This window comes from Saimiri boliviensis, chromosome 14, assembly GCF_048565385.1.
Source record: "Saimiri boliviensis isolate mSaiBol1 chromosome 14, mSaiBol1.pri, whole genome shotgun sequence".
Classification (NCBI taxonomy): domain Eukaryota; kingdom Metazoa; phylum Chordata; class Mammalia; order Primates; family Cebidae; genus Saimiri; species Saimiri boliviensis.
This window is the reverse complement of record NC_133462.1, coordinates 30,567,720-30,592,763: the sequence shown is the minus strand read 5'-3', so window position 1 is coordinate 30,592,763 and position 25,044 is coordinate 30,567,720. Positions and strand designations below refer to the sequence as shown.

Genomic DNA, 25,044 nt, shown 5'->3' with positions numbered 1-25,044 from the left:
TCAAGATCAGCCTGGCCAACGTGATGAAACCCTGTCTCTACTAAAAATACAAAAATTAACCCAGCATCCTGGCACATGCCTGTAATCTCAGCTACTGGGGAGGCTGAGGCAGGAGAATTTCCTGAACCCAGGAGGCGGAGGCTGCAGTGAGCCAAGGTCGCGCCACCGCACTCCAGCCTGGGAGGTGGAGCAAGTTCCATCTCATTAAATTAATCAATTTAATTCGACTTAATGGATCTCAGAGATAAGACAGGGGAACCCATTGGAGCAGATGTGTCCCGGGGGGAAACGGACCGAGAAGGAGATTTGGGTGGGAGGTGGGGAGGAGCTGGTGCTGAAAGGGTTAATGTCCAGCACACCTAAGAAGGGATGAGAGTCTCCAGGAAGGTGGGTGTCTCTTGTACTGTACCCCACTCACAATGTAACATTATGTTGAAAGACCAAAAAACGTTACAAAACTTTAAACATGTGGGAAGGTAAAACAGTGAAGCCACATCGACCATCTGGCAGTTCCTCAAAAGGTTACACTCAGTGTTACCCTCTGACCTAGCAATTCCGCTCCTAGGAATGAACCCAAGAGAAACAAAAAGGTAGGTCCACAGAAAAACTTACACAGGGACGTTCATAGTATCATGAGACATAGCAGCCAAAAAGCAGAAGCAACCCAAATGTCCACCACTGGATGGAGGGATAAACACACTGTGATCCATCTGTACCAGGGAATATGATGCAGCCATCAAAAAGGAATGAAGTGCCGACCATGCTATGATGCAGATGAACATCAAAAACATGATGCTGAGCGAAGGAGCTAGACACAGAAGGACACAGTGTATGATTTACTGACAGAAACGTCCAGAACAGGCAAATCCACAGAGACAGAAAACATCAGTAATTGCCAGGGACTGGAGGAGGGAGATGAGGATTTCCTGCAAAAGGACAGGAAGGATTGGGGGAAGGAGGGTGGAATGATCCTAAAATTGGATAACAGCCATGGTTGCACAACTCTGCAACTATGTGAAAACCATTGTATACTCTGCATGGGTGAATTGTATGCTTTGTGAATGATATCTCAATAAAATTGTTTATGTTTTTATTTTATGTTAGAGATGGGATCTCACTATGTTGCCCAGGCTGACCTCGAACTCGAACTCCTGATCTCAAGAGATCTTCCTGTCTCTGCCTTCCAAATATTAATAGCTGGGATTCCAGACAATAAAACTAGTTTAGTTTAGTTTTTTGTTTTTGTTTTTGTTTTTTTTTTTTTTTTGAGGGGGAGTCTCACTCTGTCGCCCAGGCTGGAGTGCAGTGACAGTCTCGGCTCACTGCAACCTCTACCTCCCAGGTTCAAGCGATCCTCCAGCCTCAGCCTCAGCTGGGATTACAGGCACGCACCACCATGCCCCACTAATTTTTGTATTTTTAGTAGAAACAGGGTTTCATCATGTTGGCCAGGCTGGTCTCGAACTCATGGCCTCAAGTGATCCGCCCACCTTGGCCTCCTAAAGTGCTGGGATTACAGGTGTGAGCCACCACGCCCGGCCAAATTTGTTTTCTTTTTTCAAAACTTTATATACAGTAATTTGCAAGGAAACACATCAAAATATCAATAGTGTTCGTGTCTACCTACTGGAGAACACGTTATGTTTATTTTCTTTCTTTTTATATTTTCTAAAGTCTCTTCATTCAGCCTGCAGGAATTTTATCATCAGAAAAATCCCTGCCGTATAACCGTTTTTAGAGAGTAAAATAGAGCAGTGGCTCACACCTGTAATCCTGGCACTTTCGGGGGCCAAGGCAGGAGGATCACTTGAGCCTAGGGGTTCAAGACCAGCCTGGGAAACACAGTGAGACCCCTGCCTCTATTAAAAAGAAAATATATATATAAAGACGGAGTCTTGCTTCTTTACTCAGGCTGGAGTGCAGTGGCGAGATCTTGACTCACTGCAACCTCCGCCTCCCGGGTTAAAACCATTCCCTGGCTCATCCTCCCAAGTAGCAGGGATTACAGGCACGCACCACCACCCCTGTATTTTAGTAGAGACAGGGTTTCATCATCTTGGCCAGGCTGGTTTTGAACTCCTGACCTCGTGATCCACTCGCCTCGGCCTTCCAAAGTGTTGGGATCACAGGGGTGAGCCACGGCGCCCGGCCTCAAAATAATTTTTAAGGCAGTAAATAAACTAATAATAATAAAAGAAAGTCGGATAAAATGTGTGATTGTGGCAGTGAACCTGGGGGTTGGGTCAGGGGCTAGAGGGGTCCCTGTTTCTCACCTTGGTCGTTCTGAGGACTGGGCGTCCCACCTCATGGCTGTAGTACCCCACACCATTAACGGTCATGTTGATCATTAAGGCACCAGCCACCGGTTTCCCAAAGGTATACCTGGAACAAAAGGGTTAGGCATAGTCAATTTCACAGCCAGGAGATTCCAGACTGGGAGGCAGGGAGGGCCCAGCCTCAGGAAGGCCAGGTTGGCACAGTGCGGCCACTAGCACAGTGACTGGTGCAGCTCCCTCCCCACCCTGCATCCTGTCCTGACAGCCCTCTCTGCAGCCTGGAGTCGGGACAGAAGATACTAAGGCCCTGCGATCCTCTGCACCAAGCCTTGAGATGGACAGAAAAAGAGACTGAGGGTCAGAGAGGAACTCTGGAACTGAGCAGGCTAGGTTGGTGCCACCTCTGGAGCAGAGTGGTGCAGAGGCATGAGTGTCTGTGGGCCCCTGAGAGGCACCTGAGCCTAAGCACCCTATTAAGCTCAACCTTGAACCAGGGACCGGACATCTCTGAGCCTCAGTTTCCTCACCCAGACAGAGAATGGGAATCAAACTGCCCTCTGAGGGGTGATGGTGAAACTTAAATGTCTGTATGTCACTTCTGATGCAGAGGGAATGCCGGGCATGGGGAACAGGAGCAAAATGTGAGAGTGCAGGGTAGGCACAGTGGCTCATGCCCGTAATCCCAGCACTTTGAGAGGCCAAGATGGGCAGATCACCTGAGGTCAGGAGTTTGAGACCAGCCTGGCCAACATGGTGAAACCCGGTTGTACTAAAAATACAAAAACGAGCTGTGTGTGGCGGCCCACACCTGTAATCCCAGCTACTCAGGAGGCTGAGGCACGAGAATCATTTTAACCCAGGAGGTGGAGGCTGCAGTGGGCAGAGATCATGCCACTGCACTCCAGCCTGGGCAGCAGAGTGAGACTCTGCCTCAAAAATACAAGACAGAAGAGCAAATACAAGAATAATGCCAGGCACTTCAATAATATTTCCTAGACTCTAAAATGGGCATGTGCCCAGCCCTGGATTTGAAACCCCACACAGCTGGAGGACATGCAGGCCAGAGAACCACGTCCTTTGCAGCCAGGGGGCAGGCGAGAGCTGGACACAGGAATGGGGGCTTCTGAGGGCTCTCCCTGGCACCCCCACATCAGCGCCTCTTGATGCGCTGGGGTGGACCCTGGTATGGGCTTGGCCAACAACCCAGTCATTAGGTGGGCAGCCCTTCAGAAAACCCCTCTCAGCTGGGCGAGGTGGCTCCCACCTGTAATCCCAGCACTTTGGGATGCCAAGGTGGGCGGTTCACTTGAGGTAAAGAGTTCGAGACCAGGCAGGCCAACATGGTGAAACCCCTTCTCTACTAAAAATACACAAATTAGTCAGGAATGGTGGTGGGCGCCTGTAGTCTCAGCTACCTGGGAGGCTGAGGCAGGAGAATCGATTGAGCCCGGGAGGCGGAGGTTGCAGTGAGCTGAGATCGTGTCACTGCACCCCAGCCTGGCTGACAGAGCCAGACTCCATCTGAAAAAAAAAAAAAGGGGGTCCACCCCTCTTGGGTCAGCACGCTGGCTGGGAGTGCTGTTTGATGCCAGGGGCGCCTGCAGAGGAGGTGGGCAGCCTTGGGGGAGCCCTAATTTGTGTAGGACATTCCTTGGGGGGGGGCCCTTGTGGAGGGAAGATCTTAGTGGGAAGGGGCAGGACTGAGGAAGAGGGCACATCGGGAGGGGCAAGCTTTGGAGAGATGGGGTGTGCTCATAGGGACGTGGGCACAGTTTGAGGGGACAGTCCTACACTCCGGTTTTTATTTTTTTTTGAGACAGGGTTTCACACCCATCACGCAGGCTGGAGGGCAGTGGTGTGGTCTCGGCTCACTGCAGCCTCGACTTCCCAAGTTCAAGTGATCCTCCCTCCTCAGCCTCCTGAGCTGCTGGGACTACAAGTCTGAGCCACCATACCCAGCATGGGAACAAAGATGGGCAGTGGGTAGAATGCAACAGGCTCATGGGGCAGGGAGACCCCTCTACGAGGGAGGACGGGAGCGGGGCAGAGGGCACCCTTGGGGGAGCAGGGAGGCCACGGTAGGAGTGACTGCCTGTAGGAGGGGGAAGCCGGGTCGGTAGGGGGAGATGGAAGGGGCAGGCAGAGGAGAGGCCCAGGGGAGAAGGAGATGCTCTAGGGGAAGGGGTACACCCCAGGGAGGAGGGCGCCCCCAGGGGAGGGGCCTGGGGGAGGGGCACATTCTGAGGAGGGGGACACCCACAGGGGAGGGACCCAGGAAGAGAGGGGTACACCCATGTGGGAGGGAGGGAGGCAGCAGAGGAGGGGAACGACCTTGGGGGAGCAGTGTGATGGTGGGGGAGAGGGAAATGCCCCCCCAGTGTGCCCCGGGGGCCCCTGTTTCTTACCTGGCCCACACGGTGCCTGTCTCACAGGCATCCAGGTCTCGGATATACCGGGGTGGGTCAATCAGCAGCTCAAACTTGGGCAACACTGAAGAGAGAAAGCAGAGAAGAGGAGGGGCTGGCTTCTGTCCCTAAGGTGACCTCAGGAGTCCTGGCCCCCATGCAAGGTGTCTGCGGACCACAGCACCCGGCCCCCGCCGAGGCTGACGCTGTCCCCATCCACGCCGCTCTGCTCAGCAGCCTTGGGGATTCTGCGGCTGCATCTATTCCCCATCTTTGGGGGACCAGGACCCCATTTTCCTCAAGGGACCTCCTCCTGTCACTTTTAGACCATGAGCTTAGAGTGTGGCGGATTCCAGCCTATCCCAGGGTGGACACCAGGCCTGCAGGCGCCTCCCAGCCCCTGTGACCCTGGGAGCCCACAAGGGGCATCCCCGGGTTGACTCCATCACTCTGGACTCAGCCCTGGGAGGGTCAAGCCATCTTGTCACCAGGGGCGGGGGTGATGCCCTGGAGCCACCAGAAAACCAGAAAGAATCGGGTCCTGGGAGAGCCCTTGTAGGAACCTAAGAATCTCGTTCCTTTTCTTTTCTTTTCTTTTCTTTTCTTTTTTGAGACAGAGTGTTGCACGATCTCGATTCACTGCAACCTCCTCTGCCTGGTTCAAGCAATTCTCCAGCCTCAGCCTCCCAAGTAGCTGGGGCTACAGGCTCACCACACCACACCTGGCTAATGTTTGTATTTTTAGTAGAGACGGGGTTTTACCATGTTGGCCAACCCCTGGTCTTGAACTCCTGACCTCTAGTGATCCATCCACCCTGTCCTCCCAAAGTGCTGGGATTACGGATGTTAGCTGCTGTGCCTGTCTACCTATTTTTTTTTATTTTTTTTTTTTTTTGAGACAGGGTCTCACTTTGTCACCCCAGCTGGAGTGCAGTGCTGCAATCACGGCTCACTGTGGCCTTGATCTCCCGGGCTCAAGCAATCCTCCTGCCTGAGGAGGCTGAGACACAAGGATCGCTTGAGGCCAGGAGCTGGAGACCAGCCTGGGCAACGTGGCGAAACCCTGTCTCTACTAAAAACACAAAAATTAACCGGGAGTGATGGCTCACGCTTGTAGTCCCAGCAGCTCAGGAGGCTGAGGAGGGAGGATCATTCGAACTTGGGAAGTTGAGGCTGCAGTGAGCCAAGATCACACCACTGCACCCCAGCCTAGGTGATGGGTGTGAAACCCTGTCTCAAAAAAAAAAAAAAAAAAAAAAAAAGCAAGGATGTAGGACCATCCCCTGAAACTATGCCCAGCCATCATGAGCCCTCAGTAAACGGGGGCTCATGTCATCTTGTCATCTTCTGCCTCTTCACCAGTTTCTTTTCTTTTTTTTTTTTTTTTTTTGAGAGAGAGTCTCGCCTTGTCACCCAGGCTGGAGTGCAGCGGTGCGATCTCGGCCCACTGCAACCTCCGCCTCTTGGGTTCAAGTGATTCTCCTGCCTCAGCTTCCCGAGTAGCTGAGACTACAGATGCCCGCCACCACACCCAGCTAATTTTTGCACTTTTAATAGACACAGGTTTCGCCATGTTGGCCAGGCTGGTCTCGAACTCCTGACTTCAAGTGCTGGGATTACAGGCGTGAGCCACCACGCCCGGCCTTCCTCGAAACCAGTTTCTAAGTTTCCTCCCAGATCTGAAATTCCAAGACCCTGAAATGCTCCAACTTACCATACTTCTGAACTTCAAAAGACCTGTTGTACGTGTGGCCTTGCATTTCGACAAAAATCCACCATTCTCCCAACACAGGCTGGTCGGACAGGGGGAAGCTCACGTTGGTGATGCCTGTGTGAAGAGAGAACCCCTTCATGCCTGGGCAAGGGCATGTGCAGAGAGAGCCCTGGGCTCGGGCCCAGCTCCAGCATCCCGCAGTGACGTACGGGAAGAGGGAGCCAGGACCCGGCTCCTCCTCCTTCCCTGGCAGCGCCCCAGGAGAACTGGAGGCCATGGAGAGGCTGGTGGGATCTGTGCCGATCAGGAGCCCGCAGAATCAGGCCAGCCGAGCAGGTCTGAGACCCCAGCAGGCCGCAAAGGGGTCCAGGGAGAGACCGGACCTGGGGTTCCTGGGACAGCTCTGCAGCCGGGGCCAGGGGCAGGCAGTGAGCTGGACAAACGTGGGAAAATCCACTCCATGCCCCACCCGAGCCATTCCCAGCCTGCACATCACGGACACCTGGGGCCCGGAGGCTCTCTGGGGTGGAGGCGTCCTGTGCCCCAGAGGGCTCTGAGCAGCATCTCTGGCCTCCACCCACCAGATGCCAGTAGCACCAGTGCCCGCCACAATGTGACAACCTGAAAAAGTCTCCAGACATTGCTGATATCGCCCCTAGGGGGCAAAGACACCCCTGGGTAGAAATCCCAGATAGACAGAGACAGAGAGAGACAGAGGAGAGAGAGACAGAAAGAAAACAGAGAGGAGAGAGACAAAAGAGAGGAGAGAAAGAGAAGAGAGAGAGACAGACAGACAGACAGAGAGACAGGGTCTCCAGCCAGGGCAGGGTTTCTCAGCCTGGGCACTCCTGACATTTGGGGCCAGATCCTTCATTGCGATGTGGGGGTGTCCTGCGCACTGAGGCGTCTGAGCATCATCCCTGGCCTCCACTCATCAGATGCCAGCTGCCCCCCTTGAACCCCACAAAAGTCCTGACAAGTCAAAATGTCCCCAGACATTGCCAATGTCCCCTGGGGGCAGAATCTCCCACCCGGCCCCAACCCCTCCGTGAGAACCAGCCCGCTAACTGAGCTCAGGCACACACACACCTCAGAACAGAGCGCTCTCCCCAAGTGTCCCCTCAGAAGCACCATCAGCCGCTGACGAGGGAGGTGTCACGTGCGTCACACCTGTGCCTCTGGGCCGGGAGCCGTGGAGAGGTTGGAAAGGGCACACTGACCCCAGGCAGATCGTCCACTCCTGAGTGTGACATGCTCCCCCATCCCCAGTGATCGTACAGGAGAATCACAGAGGGAGGGGACAGGGAGGGGACAGGGAGGGAGGTGCGGTCACATTGGAGTCGGAAGATGTGACGGCTAAAATGGCTTTTCCCTCATGTATTCAAAGTGTGCCTTTGACGGCTAGAGGACATTTGGGCATGGGTGTCTTGAGCACCTGCTTGGTAAGGGGTCTGTGGCCAAGTCTGCCAAATGCTCCCTGAGAGAGGGGCACAGTCGCCCTGCCCGAGAGAGAGGCGCAGCCAGTTGCCCTGCCCGAGAGAGGGGCGCAGCCAGTCGCCCTGTCCGAGAGAGGGGCACAGTTACCCTGGTTGAGAACCGTGGGTCTACACACATCCCAAAAGGGTTTTTTACTTTATTTTATTTATTTATTTGAGACAGAGTCTCGCTCTGTGGCCCAGGCTGGAGTTCAGTGGTGTGATCTCAGCTCCCTGCAACCTCTGCCTCCCGGGTTCACGTGATTCTCCTGCCTCAGCCTCCTGAGTAGCCGGGATTACAAGCACACACCACACCCGGCTAATTCTTTGGATATTTAGTAGAAACGGAGTTTCACCATGTTAGCCAGGCTGCTCTCCAACTCCAGACCTTAGATCAGGCGTCCCCAGACTTTTTACACAGGGGGCCAGTTCACTGTCCCTCAGACCGTTGGAGGGCCGCCACATACTGTGCTCCTCTCACTGACCACCAATGAAAGAGGTGCCCCTTCCTGAAGTGCGGCGGGGGGCTAGATAAATGGCCTCAGGGGGCCGCATGCGGCCCTCGGGCCGTAGTTTGGGGACGCCTGCCCTAGATGATCTGCCCGCCTCAGCCTCCCAAAGTGCTGGGATCACAAGTGCGAGCCACCGTGCCCAGCCTAAGGGTTTTTTTATTTTTTTAAGACAGAGCTTTCATCCAGGCTGGAGTGCAATGACGCAATCTTAGCTCATTGCAACCTCCATCTCCCGGGTTCAAGCGATTCTTGCGCCTTAGCCTCCTGAGTGGCTGGGGCGATAGGCATCCGCCACCATGCCTGGCTATTTTGTATGTTTAGATGAGATGGGATTTCCCCATGTTGGCCAGGATGATCTTGAACTCCTGACCTCAGGTAATCTGGCTGCCTCAACCTCCCAGTGTGCTGGCATTACAGGCATGAGCCACCGCGCCGGGCTCCAAAGGGCTTTTTTTAAACAGGAGGTTGACCTCTCCCCTCCCTCCATGCTCTAAAGCTCAAGTCAGCCTAGGCAGCATCTTGAGACCCCATCTCTATCAACAATTTTAAAAAGCAGCTGCGCCTGGTGGCACACGCCTGGGGTACCAACTACTTGGGAGGCTGAGGTGGGAGGATCACTTGAACCCGAGAGGTGGAAGCTGCAGTGAGCTATGATCATCCCACTGCACTCCAGCCTAGGTGACAGAATGAGAGAGAACTTGTCTCTTTAAAAAAGAAAGTGTTTTAAACTTTTCCAGAAAGGTCTTGAGTTCTGCTCTTGCCAGCGTTACCCCTGCTCTCGGCATTCAACATCTCTGTCTTGTCCTCCCTCTCCAATGTCACTCCCCTGGACATGCACAACCCTTCCCATATGTTGAGTCCCTGCCTGGAACATACTTCTTGCCCCCCCTGGCTTGGCCTGGCTGTCCCCTGTTCCTTCTTTGTTGCTGAAAAGGGTCCCCCTCCAGGCAGCCTTCCAGGATTTCCTCTGCCATCCCGGGCTGGAATAGAGCCCTGTTTGCCCTCTCTGAGTTTTGAACTTCTCCTCTCTAGCACCCATCACAAGTGACATTATCCAGCCTGTTCAGTTCATGTTTGCTTTCCCCATTGGGTTGAAAGCTCACCCCGTGGCAGTATCTGTACAGTGCCCAACAAATATCTGAGAGAGCAATGAAGTGAATAAGAGGGAGTAAAGAAGGCAGAGAGAGAAGATGGGCCAGAAGAAAAGCGGCTGAGGCCGGGCGCGGTGGCTCAGGCCTGTAATCCCAGCACTTTGGGAGGCCGAGGCGGGTGGATCACCTGAGGTCAGGAGTTTGAGACCAGCCTGGCCAATATGGTGAAACGCTGTCTCTACTGAAAAAAACAAAAATTAGCTGGGCGTGGTGCCATTCACCTGTAATCCCAGCTACTCGGGAGGCTGCGGCAGGAGAATCAGGAACGTGGGAGGCAGAGGCTGCAGTGAGCGGAGATAGGGCCACTGCACTCCGGCCTGGGTGACAGGGCAAGAGTCTGTCTCAAAAAAATACATAAATAAAAGAAGGTGGGAGCATGTGCCCCAGTATTCCAGAAAGGTCTTGAGTTCTGGGCAGGAGCCCTGCCTGAGTCCTGGGCACAGAGAAACAAGGGCGGAAGGTCCAGATCCACAGGGAAGGTGCTGTGGGCTGGGCTGAAGCTCCCAGACCCAAACCCACAGCATGGTCACCTCCCAGGTAGGTACCTGCCCTCCGCTGCTCCTTGGTCCCCTCCAGCTGAGGCAGCAGTGGGGGTACATTGTGGGGGGGCCCGGACAGGGCACATTCTGTGTTCCTGGAAGGCTTATCACCTCTGCAGCCCCCCAGGCCGCCGAGGGAGAAACTCACCGCAGCAGAACGGCTTCAAACGACTCCACTCCATCATCCGAGAGCCTCGGGGGTCCTGTTGGCGGTGGAGGGGGACAGACACACAGAGTGAACTCAGGGTAGCCCAGCGTGTGCCCAACGTCAGGATCTTCCCAGTCCTCTCTCTTGGGCATGTGAACCATTCAGGGAAGGTCCCGAGATTCATCATTCATCCCAGGGCAAAAAAGTTAAAAAGCTCTGGATAGAGAAGAGGATTTGGAAGGCAGAATACGCTTACGTCCTCATTTAGGGAGCTGCGTGCAAACCCAGAAATGGACGTGGCCGGGCAAGGTGGCTCAAGCCTGTAATCCCGGCACTATGGGAGGCTGAGGCAGGAGGATCACCTGAGGTCAGGAGTTTGAAACCAGCCTGGCCAACTTGGTGAAACCCCCACTTCTACTAAAAAAAAAAAAAAAATTACAGGCAGGCGTGGTGGCTCACGCCTGTAATCCCAGCACTTTGGGAGGCTGAGGTGGGCAGATCACGAGGACAAGAGATCAAGACCATCCTGGCTAACATGGTAGAACCCCGTCTCTACTAAAAATACAAAAAAAATTAGCTGGGCGTGGTGGCCCACACCTGTAATCCCAGCTACTTGGGAGGCTGAGGCAAGAGAAATCTCCTGAACCCAGGAGGTGGAGGCTGCAGTGAGCCGAGATCAGTATCACTGCATTGAGTGACAAAGTGAGACTCTATCTCTCAAAAAGAAAAAAGGAAATGGACAGACACACACTCAGCCCATCCCAGGGTGGACTCAGGGACCAGGATAGAAGAGGCTGGTGCCAGCCTTATAAGGCACAGTGGCTCAGCCCAGAAGGCAGACACTGGGTGAAGACAGACCAGGTCTTGCGGAAGATGGGCTACCCGGGCTCCGAGTCTAAGCCGAGTAGGAACTGAGGCCACTCACCAGGATGTAGGCTTCCAGCTGTAATGAAGACACAGATACAGTGAGCAAATCTTCCAGCAAATCCCAAATCCTCCCAACATGTTCACGCATCATTCACGCATGGCCTCGGTCCCCAGGACAGGCAGTCGCTGTTAGAGGTGAAAAAGTGTCCCCCTGGCCGGGCACAGTGGCTCACGCCTGTAATCCCAGCACTTTGGGAGGCCCAAGTGGGCAGATCACAAGGTCAAGAGATCGAGACCATCCTAGCCAACATAGTGAAACCCCATCTCTATGAAAATACAAAAATCAGCTGGGTGTGGTGGTGCACGGCTGCAGTCTCAGCTAGTCGGGAGCCTGAGGCAGGAGAATTGCTTGAAGCCGGGAGGTGGAGGTTGCAGTGAGCTGAGATCGCGCCACTGCACTCCAGCCTGGCGCCTGGCGACAAAGCAAGACTCTGTCTCAAAAAAAAAAAAAAAAAAAAAGTGTCCCCTAAGTTGCATCCATTGAATCCTAACCTTAAGTAGGGTCTTTAGAGAGGGACCCTCAAAAAGGGAAACCAGGCAAGTGCTACTTGAACCACTGGACCCTGTTAGTGTCCCCAGCAATGGGACCAACACATGCCAGGTGCCTCCTGATACAAGGCACCGGGGAGGATCCAGTATCGATTCTGTGGATCCTTCCCGAGATTCACAGCCTGAACCTGGTTACCAGGAACCAGAAGGCCATCTTACCAAGGGACGTTCTGCAAAACAACTTCCCGGACTTGCCAAAAATGTCAATGTCGCGAAAGACTCAGAAAGGCAGTGAGGAACTAATTCAAATTAAAGGAGACCGAGAGACATGATGATTAAATGCAACAAATGACCCAGGATCAGATCCTGGCCCAGCAAACATGCTGTAAAGGTTCCTATTGGAATAGCATGGATTTTACATTAGATATTATTGTGTTAATGTCAAAATTATTTTCTTCTTCTTTTTGAGACGGAGGCTTGCTCTTTCACCAGGCTGGAATGCAGTGACACGGTCTCGGCTCACTGCAACCTCTGTCTCCCGGATTCAAGCAATTTCTCTGCCTCAGCCTCCTGAGTAGCTGGGACTACAGGCGTGCACCACCATGTCTGGCTAATTTTTTGTATTTTAGTAGAGATGCAGTTTCACTAAGTCCAGGATGGTCTCCATCTCCTGACCTCATGATCCACCCGCCTTGGCCTCCCAAAGTGCTGGGATTACAGGCATGAGCCACTGTGCCCAGGCTTTTTTTTTTTTTTTTTTTTTTTAAGACAGGGTTGTGCTTTGCTGCCCAGGCTGGGCTCAAGGGATCCGCCTGACTCACCCTCCCAAGTAGCTGGGACTACCAGTGCATGCCACCATGCTCGGCTAATGTTTATTATTTTAATGTTTTGTCAAGACAATTTTGCTGTTGCCCAGATTGGTCTCAGACTCCTGGCCTTGTGATCCTCCTGCCTCAGCCTCCGAAAGTGCTGGGATTACAGACGTGAGCCACTGTGCCCAGCCTCAAAATTTTTAAATGTGATGATCGTCCTTTAGCTGTATAAGAGAACATCCTTGCTCTTAAAGGATGCAGGCCAAGTGTTCAGGGCCACAGAGGCACAACATCTGTAAGTTATTCTCAAATGATTTATCATTTAAATAATTTTATAAGTATATACACATATACAGAGAGAGAGAGAGAGCACTGGACAGAAAGCCTATAAATGAGGCACGGTGGCTCATGCCTGTAATCCTAGCACTTTAGGAGGCCGAGATGGGTGGATCACCTGAGGTCAGGAGTTTGAAACCAACCTGGCCAAAACGGTGAAACCCCGTCTCTACTAAAAATACAAAAAATTGGTGGTGCAATCCCAGCTACTCAAGAGGCTGAGGCAGGGGAATCACTTGAACCCAGGAGGCAGAGGTTGCAGTGAGCCAAGATCACATCGTTGCATTCCAGCCTGGGCAACAAGAGCAAAACTCCCTCCCAAAAAAAAAAAAAAAAAAAAAAAAGTACATAAAGGTAGCTAAACGTAGGTTTTGTTAAATTTGTAAACTTGTAATTGGCACCTCTAGTTCCATGGTTCTCAGAGTGTGTTCCCCACACCATCATAAGAATAATCAACCAGGAACTTTAAAAATACATGTCCTAGGGTCCCTCCCGCAGACGTCCTGAATCAAACACTGTGGACAGAGGTCCTGCAACCTGTGTGTGAACAAACCTATCAGATGATATTAACATACGCTCAAGTTTGAGAATTACTACTCCAGGTCAGAACTACTGCACCCCTTAGCCAAATCTGGCCCTCTGCTTGTTTTTGTCAATAAAACTTTATTGGCACCCATTAATGTCTATTCATTTATATATTGTCTATGGTTGCCTTTGTGTGGCAACGGCAGATCTCAGCAGTTGCAACTAGAATTGGTCTGGTCCACAGAGCCTAAATAGTTACTCTCTGGCCCTTTACAGAAAGTTCACTGGTTCCTGGGCTGAATGAAGGACACTGTTCTATAGCATTGCTCCAAATAAAAAGTTAAAAGATCTGAAGCTGGGCATGGTGACTCACACCTGTAATCCCAGCACTTTGGGAGGCTGAGGTGGGAGAATTACTTGAGCCCAGGAGTTTGAGACCAGCCTGGGCAACACTGTGAAACCCTATCTCTGCTAAAAATGCCAAACTTAGCTGGGTGTGGTAGTACACACTTGTAATCCCAACTGCTTGGGAGGCTGAGGTGGAAGGATCAATTGAGCCTGGGAAGCAGAGGTTGCCGGGAGCCAAGATCATACCACTGCACTCCAGCCTGGGTGGCAAAGTGAGGCCTTATCTCAAAAAAAAAAAAAAAAAAAAGAAAGAAAGAAAAAGAAAAAGATGCATGCCTTTTTTGTGTTAATGTATTTACTTCAAAGGAGAAACAGTAAGTTTGATGTGGCAGTAATGTTTTCTCTCTCTCTCTCTCTCTCTCTCTCTCTCTCTCTCTGAGTCTAAATCTCGCTCTGTTGCCCAGGCTGGAGTGCAGTACATGATCTTGGCTCACTGCAACCTCCGCCTCCCGGGTTCAAGTTATTCACCTGCCTCAGCCTCCCAAGTAGCTGGGACTACAGGTGCACACCACCACACCCGGCTAATTTTTTTGTATTTTTAATAGTGACAGGGTTTCACCATGCTAGCCAGGATGGTTTCGATCTCCTGACCTTGTGATCCACCCTCTTCAGCCTCCCAAAGTGCTGGGATTACAGGCGTGAGCCACCACACCCAGCCTTCTTTCTTTTTTTAGAGACAAGGTCTTGCTGTGTTGCCCAGGCTGGAGTGAAGTTGGTGTGATAAAGGTTCATCGTGGTTTCGAACTTCTGTTCTCAGGTAACCTTACACCTCAACATCCCATATAGCTGGGACTACAGGTACATACCACTATGCCCTGCCAATTTTTTTAAAAAAATTTTGTATAGACGATGTCTTTCTATGTTGCCCAGGCTGGTCTTGAACTCCTGGCCTAAAGTTATCCTTCCGCCTCAGCCTCCCAAAAGGAATTACAGGTGTGAGCCGCCCTGCCAGGCCGTATTTTATAATGAAAGTTAAAAAATGCATGACTATTAGAATTTACATTTAAACAACAGTCAGGCTGGGGGCAGCGGCTCACGCCTGTAATGCCAAAACTTTGGGAGGCTGAGGCGGGCAGATCACTTGAGGCCAGGAGATGGAGACTGACCCGGCCAACATGGTGAAATCCCATCTCTACTAAAAATACAAAAAAATCAGCCGTGTGTAGTGGCAGGCGCCTGCAATCCCAGCTACTCAGGAGGCTGAGGCAGGAGAATCACTTGAACCTTAGAGGCAGAGGTTGCAGTGAACCGACATTGTGGCCCTGAACTCCAGCCTGGACAACAGAGCGAGAGACTTGGTCTTGGAAAAAAAAAAAAATAGATAATTTAAGCGGCAGTCCAGGGCTACCTAAAGCCCTCAAAGGCACTCCTTGTTGAGGGGCAGTAGGAAAGGGATACCCACCAGCTCCCTGGGGTTCTCCAGGGACAGGGAACCATGAAAGAAAAGAGAAAAGAGAAGGTCTGGAAAGAAAGGCCAGGTTCCTCCGATGGTGGCCCTGGCCAGGTGGTCCCAAGTGGGTGCGCCCCGGGCCTGCACTTTTAGAAGCTGATCTCACCTTCTCGTTGATGGGCCTCAGGTCTGGAGAGACGGTGAAGATGCTTATGAGCACTAGAAGAAAGAAGAGAGGCGTGTGACACCTCCAGGCTATGGCGAGCCTGCCCTGCGTCTGTCCGTGCCGGCCACCCACCTCGGTGCTGGGGTCTGTACACAGGCTTGTCTGTCTGGATGAACACGGAAGCGCCCCGGCCGTCCACGGTCACCGAGGTCTGGTTGTGAAAGAGGAGCCCCTCCTCCGCCTGCTGGCCACGGCCCCACACTTTCAAAAGTGCCTGGCCCTGGAGGCCCGTGGGCACCTGCGGGCAGAGGAAGGAGCTTTGGGACAAGGATGTCACCCAGGAATGGGCCAAGATACTGGGAAAGGAGTTTGGAGGTGTCTAATGGGGTAACTCACTCCCGGGGCAACTGTCCTCCCCAGGGGACACGTGGCAGTTTCTGGAGATATTTTGGGGTGTCATAGCTTTGGGGGTGGCAGTTGCTACTGTCACTTGAGAGGGGACAAGAGAGGCCGCTCAACATCTTACAGAGCATAGGACACCCCCACCCCCCACAAACTGCCCCAAATATCTTTTTTTTTTTTTTTTTTTTTTTTTCTTGAGACAAGGCCTCGCTCTGTTGCCCAGGCTGGAGTGTAGTGGCACAATCTCAGCTCATTGCAACCTCTGCCTCCCCGACTCAAATGTTTCTTGAGATTACAGACGCCTACCACCACACCTGGGTAATTGTTTGTATTTTTAGTAGAGACGGGGTTTTACCATGTTGCCCAGGCTGGTCTCAAACTACCAACCTCAAGTGATACTCAGGGGTGGCGGTTGCAGTGAGCTGTGATTGTACCACCGCACTCCAGCCTGGGTGACGGAGCAAGACTTCATTAAAAACAAAAACAAAAACAAACAAACAAACAAAAAACACTGAAAACAATCTAAAAAAAATCTAACCTGTAGAAGCTGGGGGCTTAGTAAATTAATATTTAAGAGGGGTGCAATAGGGCATTATTTACAGTAAGATGGAAATTCCAATTACAGAGACTTAAAAACGTGGAAGCTGTTTACAACAATGTGATCAGAGAGAACAGGAGACACCATGGTGTGTGGTTGTTTTTGGTTTTTTTTGAGACGGAGCTTCTCCCTGTGGCCCAGGCTGGAGTATGTGGCTCGACCTCGACTCACTGAAACCTCTGCCCCTCGGGTTCAAGCCATTCTCCTGCCTCAGCCTCCTGAGTAGCAGGGATTACAGGTGCCCGCCACTATGCCCGGCTAATTTTTACATTTTTAGTAGAGATGGCGTTTCACCATGTCAGCCAGGCTGGTCTGGAACTCCTGAACTCAAGTGATCACCCGCCTGAGCCTCCCATATTGCTAGGATTACAGGCGTGAAGCCACCATGCCCGCCAATCGTGTGCATCCTGTAACTGAAACTACTAAAAGAAAATGTATGTGCCTGAACAGGAATTTATGGAAAACATGAAAAAGTGAAAAGTATGAAAACTGGCTTATCAGTTGATTTCTCCTTTTCTAAATTTCTTTTTTTTTTTTTTTAGATGGAGTTTCGTTCTTGTTGCCCAGGCTGGAGTACAGTGGCATGATCTCAGTTCACCACAACCTCCGTCTCCCAGGTTCAAGCGACACTCCTGCCTCAGCCTCCCGAGTAGCTGGGATTACAGGCGTGTACCACCATGCACAGCTAATTTTGTATTTTTAGTAGAGACAGGGTTTCTCCACGTTGGCCAGGCTGGTCTCGAACTCCCAACCTCAGGTGATATGCCCACCTCGGCCTCCTAAAGTGCTGGGATTACAGGTGTGAGCCACTGTGCCCAGCCACCTTTTTGGAAAAAAAAAAAAAAAAAAAAAAAACAGGATTTCACTCTGTTGCCCAGGCTGGAGTGCAGTGATGCAATCATAGTTCACTGCAGCCTCAACCTCCTGGTCTCGAGCAATCCTCCCACTCAGCCTCCCAAGTGGTTGGGACGACAGGCATGCACCACCACACCTGGCTAATTTTTGTATTTTTTGTGTGTGGAGACGGAGTTTCACCATGTTTTTCAGGCTGGCCTTGAACCCCTGGTCTCAAGAGAGACACCCACCTCGGCCTCCCAACAGGCCGGGATTACAGGTGTGAGCATGGCACCCAGCCTCATTATTCATTTTTTACCTCTTCTCTCCTTTTTAAAAATGATTTTTCTCGAAACATATGCAATTTCTCTTGTTCTATTCCCATTCAATTCTTTATTTGCAAGGTCAGGTTTATAATTTTAAAAATTAACAGCTTACCTTGAGTTTGATTGTCCCTTTATCTAAAAATGAAAATAAAATGAGAAAAGTTAAATCAAGAGCTGTGTTTCCCTGCCTCCTGTGAGCTGCTGCCCCACAAACCACAAACTTTCTTAACCCAGAGGGGTTTCATGTGGACAAACACACCCTGGGTCACGCTGGCCTGGCCCAGGCCAGGCTGGGATTGGCAGAAGCCAGAGGTTTCCTCCAAGCTGGCACAAGGCCAGAGAGGATGAACAAAGCTGAGCTATTCAGGGGAAAGCTGGCCTGTCTAAGTATTTGATTTACTTCACCCCTGGCTCCTGCCCAAAGTAAGCTGTGAGGGGAGTAATGGGAAAACACCAGGGGAGAGGAACAAGGACAAGAGTGGAGAGAAAGAAGAGGGGACTGAGGTCCCCAGTGGACCTGACTGATCTCACTCTGGTACCCACACTGAATCATTTGTGGTACTGTACTAGGTTTCTGGCTTCCAGGACTCAATTAGGTATCTATTATTTTTGCCTCCCAGCAACCATTTTCCCATTTCCTGCTAACAGATCCTCACTTTCCTTGGGCAAGCTACTTGTCCACCACTCAGTCCACGTGGCTCCTAAGCTTTCCATCCACATTCCAGGGGCTCTGAGCCAATCTTCATAGGCCTTCCTCTCTGGTCACAACGATTGGTTCAGGTTGAGCACATGACCCAAGATAGGGCAATCAGAGGGAATCCTGGGACTTTATCCAGCCATCCTGGGAAACTGGTGATCCCAGTGATCTTAAGAGGAGACCCGGCTGCATCCGGAGCTAGGACAAGAAGCATGCCAGCAATACCAGTGGACTTTCTTTTTTTCTTTCTTTTTTTTTTTTTTTGAGGAGTTTTGCTCTTCTTGCCCAGGCTCCAGTGCAATGGTGCGATCTCGGCTTGTCACAACCTCTGCCTCCCAGACGATTCTCCTGCTTCAGCCTCCTGGGTAGCTGGGATTACAGGCATGTACCACCATGCCCAGCTAATTTTGTATTTTTAGTAAAGATGGGTTTTTCCATGTTAGTCAGGCTGATCTTGAACTCCCGACCTCAGGTGATCTGCCAGTCTCGGCCTCCCAAAGTGCTGGGATGACAGGCGTGAGCCACCACCCCCAGCCTGGACTTTCTTTCTGGTTATGAGAAACCGTAAATGGTTGCAGAAGCCAACTGATGTTGGGTTTCACTTGGTTAGCCACCCAAGTCAGGAGTACCTGCGTCTTCTAGAAGGGCTTCTAGAAGATTCTAGAAGCTTCCACATTTCCATCTTCTCTGACCAGACTTCCCCAGGAGACAAGTGCTGCTTCACTGGCCTTGGGACCACTAACATTGCCTGTGTCTCCTGTGGCTGCCATCATCCTCTCCATGAGGAATGAGACCTCCCCCGGGAGACTACAGCTTTCTGAACCAGGGACCTGCATTCACCATCCTGAGGCTGTCGTTATCTGCATTTGACCAAGGAGTGAGGGGGAGAGACTGGCTGAGGGCCTGAGCGCCACTTAGTAACAGGCCTGCGAGCCCAGGTCTAATGATTCAGGTGTGCTGGAAGCGCCACAAAACGTCAGAGGGGGTCACGTGATCGCCTCCAGCTCCCCTGTCCCCCCTCTGGTCAAACCTGACACAGCTGGGTGCCCCGCTCTGCCCAGATCTGCCCCCACAGAACCATAGCCACTGAGGAATTGTGAGTTGAGCTGCCCGTTCCTGGGCCTTACTCTCTCCATCGGTAAAATGAGGAGAATGCAACCTGTCCTCCCCGCTCCCTCCCTCTGGGGATATGGGGCAGAGGGGAAGCAAAAGCGACACCCACACTTTGCAAAACAAGGGACCTACCCAGGATGGCTCCCTGGCTCTGCACCACCGGCTCACCCTGGGCCACCAGCTGAGCCTTGACCATGACTTCCCTCGGAGAGTTAAAGATGGTCACGCTGATGACTTCCTCCACGCCCACACGGAAAACAGAGGGAGCTGCGATCAAGTAGCCCCTGCAGGAAAGGAAAACCGAGGTGAAGTTCTCATCCCCAGCCCCCTAGCCTTGCTGCCGCCACGGCTGGGTCAGGGTTCTCCCCCTGGCAGACTCCTGCCTTTTCCTGACCACACCTGGCTGGCACTAATGCTCTAGGAGTCTGTGCCCTCCGTCAGTTCCTGAGGCCGAGGATTGGCTCATTCACCTCTGAAGTCCCTGTACTGGGTAAGAAACTGGCCTCATTTTTCGACAGCATACACCCTCTCTTACTCTGTATTTCAGCCTCCAGCCTGTTTGCTCAGCTACTTCCTTCTGCCCCAGGACCTTTTTCTTTCTTTCTTTAGGAGATGGAGTCTCACTCTGTCCTCCAGGCTGGAGTGGAGTGGTGTGATCTCAGCTCACTGCAACCTCCGTCTCCTGGGTTCAAGGGATTCTTGTGGCTTAGCCTCCCAAGTAGCTGGGATTACAGATGTCTGCCACGACACCCAGCTAATTTTCGTAATTTTTAGTAGAGATAGGGTTTCACCACGTTGGCCAGGATGATCTCGAACTCCTGACCTCAAACAATCCACCCTCGTCAGCCTCCCAAAGTTCTGGGATTACAGGCATGAGCCACCGCGCCCAGCCCTTCTGGCCCAGGACCTTTGCACAGCCATGTCTGAAATACTCTCCTCCACAAGCCAGGTAACCAGCAGGATCCTGCTTCATCTTCACAGTGCACCCACCTCCCCTGCCACCAGGGGAAGTGCTGACGTCAGCTCTATTCAGAGACTCAGAAAGGAAGCAGAGGCAGAAAGGAAGTCCCAGAGAAGCCAGGTCACCAGCCCCAACAGTGACAGGCCAGGATTCTAACCCAGGCACCCAGGCTCCAGAGCCCAATAAAAAGAACCAAAGCGCTTCTCTGCCACATTCATTTTAAGAGCAAACCCTGAATACAAACTATAGGGCCTCAAACAGAAAGAGCTCGGAAAACAACGGAATCACAGCAGGCCTCTCTTTCCTAAAATCTTCTGATTGCCAGGCGCGGTGGCTCAAGCCTGTAATCCCAGCACTTTGGGAGGCCGAGGCGGGTGGATCACGAGGTCGAGAGTTTGAGACCATCCTGGTCGACATGGTGAAACCCCGTCTCTACTAAAAATACAAAAAATTAGCTGGGCATGGTGGCATGTGCCTGTAATCCCAGCTACTCAGGAGGCTGAGGCAGGAGAATTGCCTGAACCCAGGAGGTGGAGGTTGCGGTGAGCCGAGATCGCACCATTGCACTCCAGCCTGGGTAACAAGAGTGAAACTCCGTCTCAAAAAAAAAAAAAAAATCCTGATGGGAAGGTGCTGCTTCAGAAGGCTAAGAACATGCACCAGAGCACACAGTCGGGCAGGAGAGGGTGTTGGGGGGTCCTCAGGGGATCTGACCTGGGGTCCCAGGTCCTCCCCACCTGAGCTCCTGCCTCCCAGTATCTACAGCCTTCCATGGAAAATTACAAAGGCCCGGTAACCTCATGAAATGCTTACTGTGTGCCGGAAATCACCAAGAGCACTGTAGCAAAGGCACCATGATGGCAACCATGTAGAACAATGGAAATCAGAAGAAAATAGGGTAAAGGGGGAAACTGGACCAGGCAATGAGATTAGGAGACATTTCATTTCAATATTTTCTTTTTTTATTTATTTTTAATTGAGCCTGAGTCTTGCTCTGTCATCCAGGCTGAAGTGCCGTGGTGTGATCTCATCTCACTGCACCCTTCACCTCCCAGGTACAAGGGATTCTCCGGCCTCAGCCTGCAGAGTAGCTGGGACTACAGGCATATGTCACCACACCCAGCTAATTTTTGTATTTTTGGTAGAGACAGGGTTCCACCATGTTGGCCAGTCTGGTCTCAAACTCCTGACCTCAAGTGATCTGCCCACCTTAGCCTCCTAAAGTGCTGGGATTACAGGCTCACTGCACCTGGCCTCAATATTGTCTCTGGAAAAACCCAACATCTACATGCAAAAAGTTGAATTGAGACCATTACCTCACACCATACAATCAGATTAACTCAAAGTTAATCTTAGTAACAGATCTAAATTGAAGAAGTAAAATTTGTAGAAGCACTAGAAGAAAACAAAGGAGAAAGTCATAGTGTGCTTAGAACAGGCAGATTTCTTGGATAAGATACCAAAAGCATGATCTATAAAAGATAAACCAGGCCAGGAACGGTGGCTCAAGCCTGTAATCCCAGCACTTTGGGAGGCCGAGACGGGTGGATCACGAGGTCAAGAGATCGAGACCATCCTGGTCAACATGGTGAAACCCCGTCTCTACTAAAAACACAAAAAATTAGCTGGGCGTGGTGGCGCGTGCCTGTAATCCCAGCTACTCAGGAGGCTGAGGCAGGAGAATTGCCTGAACCCAGGATGCGGAGGTTGCGGTGAGCCGAGATCGCGCCACTGCACTCCAGCCTGGGTAACAAGAGCGAAACTCCGTCTCAAAAAAAAAAAAAAAGATAAACCAAACTTCATGAAAACACCATTAAGCATGTTGCATCTCAAAAGACGCAATGGGTTTGTGTTGTTTCATGTACACGAACAATGGCTTTGGGTTGTTTACTGCAGCCCTGGCCATGGTGTCCACTGACCTTAGAATCACACTGTGTTCCATCTGCCTTGAATAATTACTAGAGTTCAGTCCCCTGGGATCACACATGTGCCATCCAATTCCAGGACCAACTGGAATTTGCAAGACCCTAGGTATGTGCTGTGTATTACATAACTCCAGCACTGACCAGGACACGCAATGACCCTGGGTTTGTAGGTTTCCTTCCTGCTCCAGCACAGGAATGTGGCATCTTTTTGAAGGGACATACTCTTTCGGTCTGGCTCCCAGCTGATCCCTAGAGCTTAGACAGGCCTCACATACAGCACACAGTGACTGTAGAAGAGAGTCTAAGAAACGTGTTCATTTTGCTTGGTCACCTTTGAAAGTCCTAACAATATGGGTCTGAGTCTTCCTCCAACTGCCCAGAGGACCTGACATCACCAAATTAAGTGTCCCTGCTATTCAGAAGTTGCTGCTGTTTCTAGCTGTTGGGATGCTGGCCAGCCAATCGCTATCACACCTGATCTACCCCTAGCATCTGAGCCAACACTAGCTTCTCATCCTGCTGGTCTTATCCTGTTGTCACAGCTAGGGGGAGGCATTTGTTGTTGGCATCGAGTCAGGTCCCAGATTGGGGAAAATGATGTCCAGGTCAGTGTAGACAGAATTGCTCTTACAACTGCAAATCTATGTTGCTTTCTGCGATCAGAGATTGCTCATGCAGAAACCTCTCAGGTCCCAGAAGTGGGCATCCAGAGCTGTTCCTAAAACGGGATCCTTCAGGCTGGGTGAACCATGTCCCTGTCTTAGAGGCCAGCTAATCTGGAATCCCAGGTGGGTCATCTGGGGACTTCTCTTCCCTAGTGTGTCTCTCAGCACAGGGATTCCATGTCACTTAACAGATAGTAAAATCCCAGGGTGACTTCAGTCAGAGGTAAACACGCGGGAGAACTGTTTAAAACTCTGCAACGGGCCAGGTGCAGTGGCTCATGCCTGTAATCCCAGCACTTTGGGAGGCTGCAGCGGGTGGATTACCTGAGGTCAGGAGTTCGAGACCAGCCTGGCCAACATGATGAAACCCCATCTCTACTAAAAGTACAAAAAATTAGCCAGGCAGGGTGGCATGCGCCTGTAATCCCAGCTACTTAGGAGGCTGAGGCTCAGGCAGAAGAATCTCTTGAACCCAGGAGGCGGAGGTTGCAGTGAGCCAATCACCTTTGCACTGCAGCCTGGGCAACAGGAGCAGAACTCCGTCTCAAAAAACAAAAACAAAAACAAAAACAAACAAACAAAAAAGTCTGCAATGGAGAGACCTGTAACTTATTCAGTTACTGTATAAGGCACAGTGTCTCACCGGAGGCAAGGTCTCTCACGTGGGGCCGATCATTCCTTGCAGTAGAAGCCGACTTGTGCATCGCAGGCTGTTTACCAGCATTCCTGGCCTGTATCCACTCGATGCCAACAACAAATGCCTCCCCCTAGCTGTGACAACCAAAAATACCTCCAGACATTCCCCAGTGACCTCAGGGAGACAAAAATCCCCCCAGGGCTGAGGACCCGCTACTCTAAGGAATGCCAGCTTTGCAAGAAGCATCAGGGTGAAAATTTGCAGGGTTCCGATTTCACGAAGCCCAGGAGAGGAAAGTCTGGATGTTCAGAGAGTAGTACACTGTCTTGCTTTTAAAACTGCGAGCAGCAAGGACCAAGTACTCGTTGCAAATAAGGACACCCACCTAGTCTCACTGCCTACCGATTTTCTGGAAACTACTAAACAAGGGCTGCTTGAACAAGCCGCCTCCTAAACGCCCAGCTGGACTAAAAGGCTGGGCTTATGCAGACCAGGGCAGCCCCCCGAACCCGCAGCCCTGCGGAGCTCACCCGAACTTGCCAACTTTAGAAATATTCCCTGTGAAGCCAGCTTAGGAGGGGTTCTCCCCAGCAGCTAGTTAATTCACCTTCTCCCCGCCCGCAGTGAACCCACCAGAAGCCTGCAATCAAACCTCTAGAAAAATGTGGAAGCAAAACAAACACTTCCTTCCCCCTCACCACGCCCACCCACGGGAAACGGACCCTTCGGACTCTCCTCCCACTTCTCAGGCAAGACGCGCCTCTTACCTTCATGCCTTGGACAGACAACTGGAAATCGCCACCCAAGATGACAGCCCGGGTCACACGAAGGGGGTGAGGTGGGGCGGGGAGCTGACCTCGGCGCCTTTAGCTTTGGGGTGTCCCTATACCTCCACCCAACCATTTTGGAAACCTCAGGGCTACGCTCCCCAAAACGATTCGGGAACAAGACGCCAGGTCCAGCCCAGCGCGGAGGCTATGTAGCCTTGGACAGGTCGCTGCCACTCTGAGCCAGTCCCCGCGACCCCCACCCCCGGGGCGACCGACCTCCTCTGTCGCCGGGGGATACTCACGGTGCCTGGGGTTGCGCGGCGCGCACGCCGTCCCGCGCCGACAGCTGCAGGAGCAGGAGCGAGAGCCACGGCCAGAGCAGGGCGCTGCTCATTTTTCCGCTCCGTGGGGGCGCAGCGCCCGGGGAGGGGGCCGGGCCAGGGTTGGGCCAGGGCCAGGGTCCGAGCGCCGCCGTCCCCGCGTCGCCGCCAGGGGCCCTTTGTTCGCAGCCCCCGCGCCGTGCGCCCGGCGCCACGCGCCCCACTCCGCACCCGGCCAAGCTGGCGCAGCCCGGGGCCAGCCCCCTCCCCGGACCCACCGCGTCTCCCGGCCCGCCCCGCTCGCCCAGCTCGCCCCGCTCCCGGACGCGCCCTCCCCGGACGCCTGCTCCGCCCATCTCCAGACCCCGACCCTCCCCGCTCCCTTCCCGGGATCGTCCCCCGACTCACTCCCGGGACCTACCGGGCCTTGCCCGACTCCCCCGGAATCCGCCTCCTCGCCCCCTCCCCGGATTCGCCCCCTGATTCTCCCCTCCCCACCAGCCCCTTCTCGGACCCGACGCCC

At 52.3% G+C, this 25,044-nt stretch overlaps 1 protein-coding gene across 1 annotated transcript in view; it reads right to left on the bottom strand.

Moving 5' to 3' along the window:
* CPAMD8 (C3 and PZP like alpha-2-macroglobulin domain containing 8) overlaps positions 1–24,784 on the bottom strand; it is a 120,598-nt gene extending 95,814 nt beyond the window's left edge. The window contains exons 1-10 of the mRNA XM_010330194.3: positions 24,504–24,784; positions 19,376–19,527; positions 17,546–17,568; positions 15,406–15,571; positions 15,274–15,326; positions 11,146–11,163; positions 10,221–10,275; positions 6,396–6,509; positions 4,682–4,766; positions 2,274–2,382 (exon numbers count right to left, since the gene is read on the bottom strand). Coding sequence (XP_010328496.3) covers positions 2,274–2,382; positions 4,682–4,766; positions 6,396–6,509; positions 10,221–10,275; positions 11,146–11,163; positions 15,274–15,326; positions 15,406–15,571; positions 17,546–17,568; positions 19,376–19,527; positions 24,504–24,595 — 867 coding nt within the window. The 5' untranslated portion in view covers positions 24,596–24,784. The remainder of the gene's footprint in view (positions 1–2,273; positions 2,383–4,681; positions 4,767–6,395; positions 6,510–10,220; positions 10,276–11,145; positions 11,164–15,273; positions 15,327–15,405; positions 15,572–17,545; positions 17,569–19,375; positions 19,528–24,503) is intronic.
* Positions 24,785–25,044: the final 260 nt, after the last annotated feature.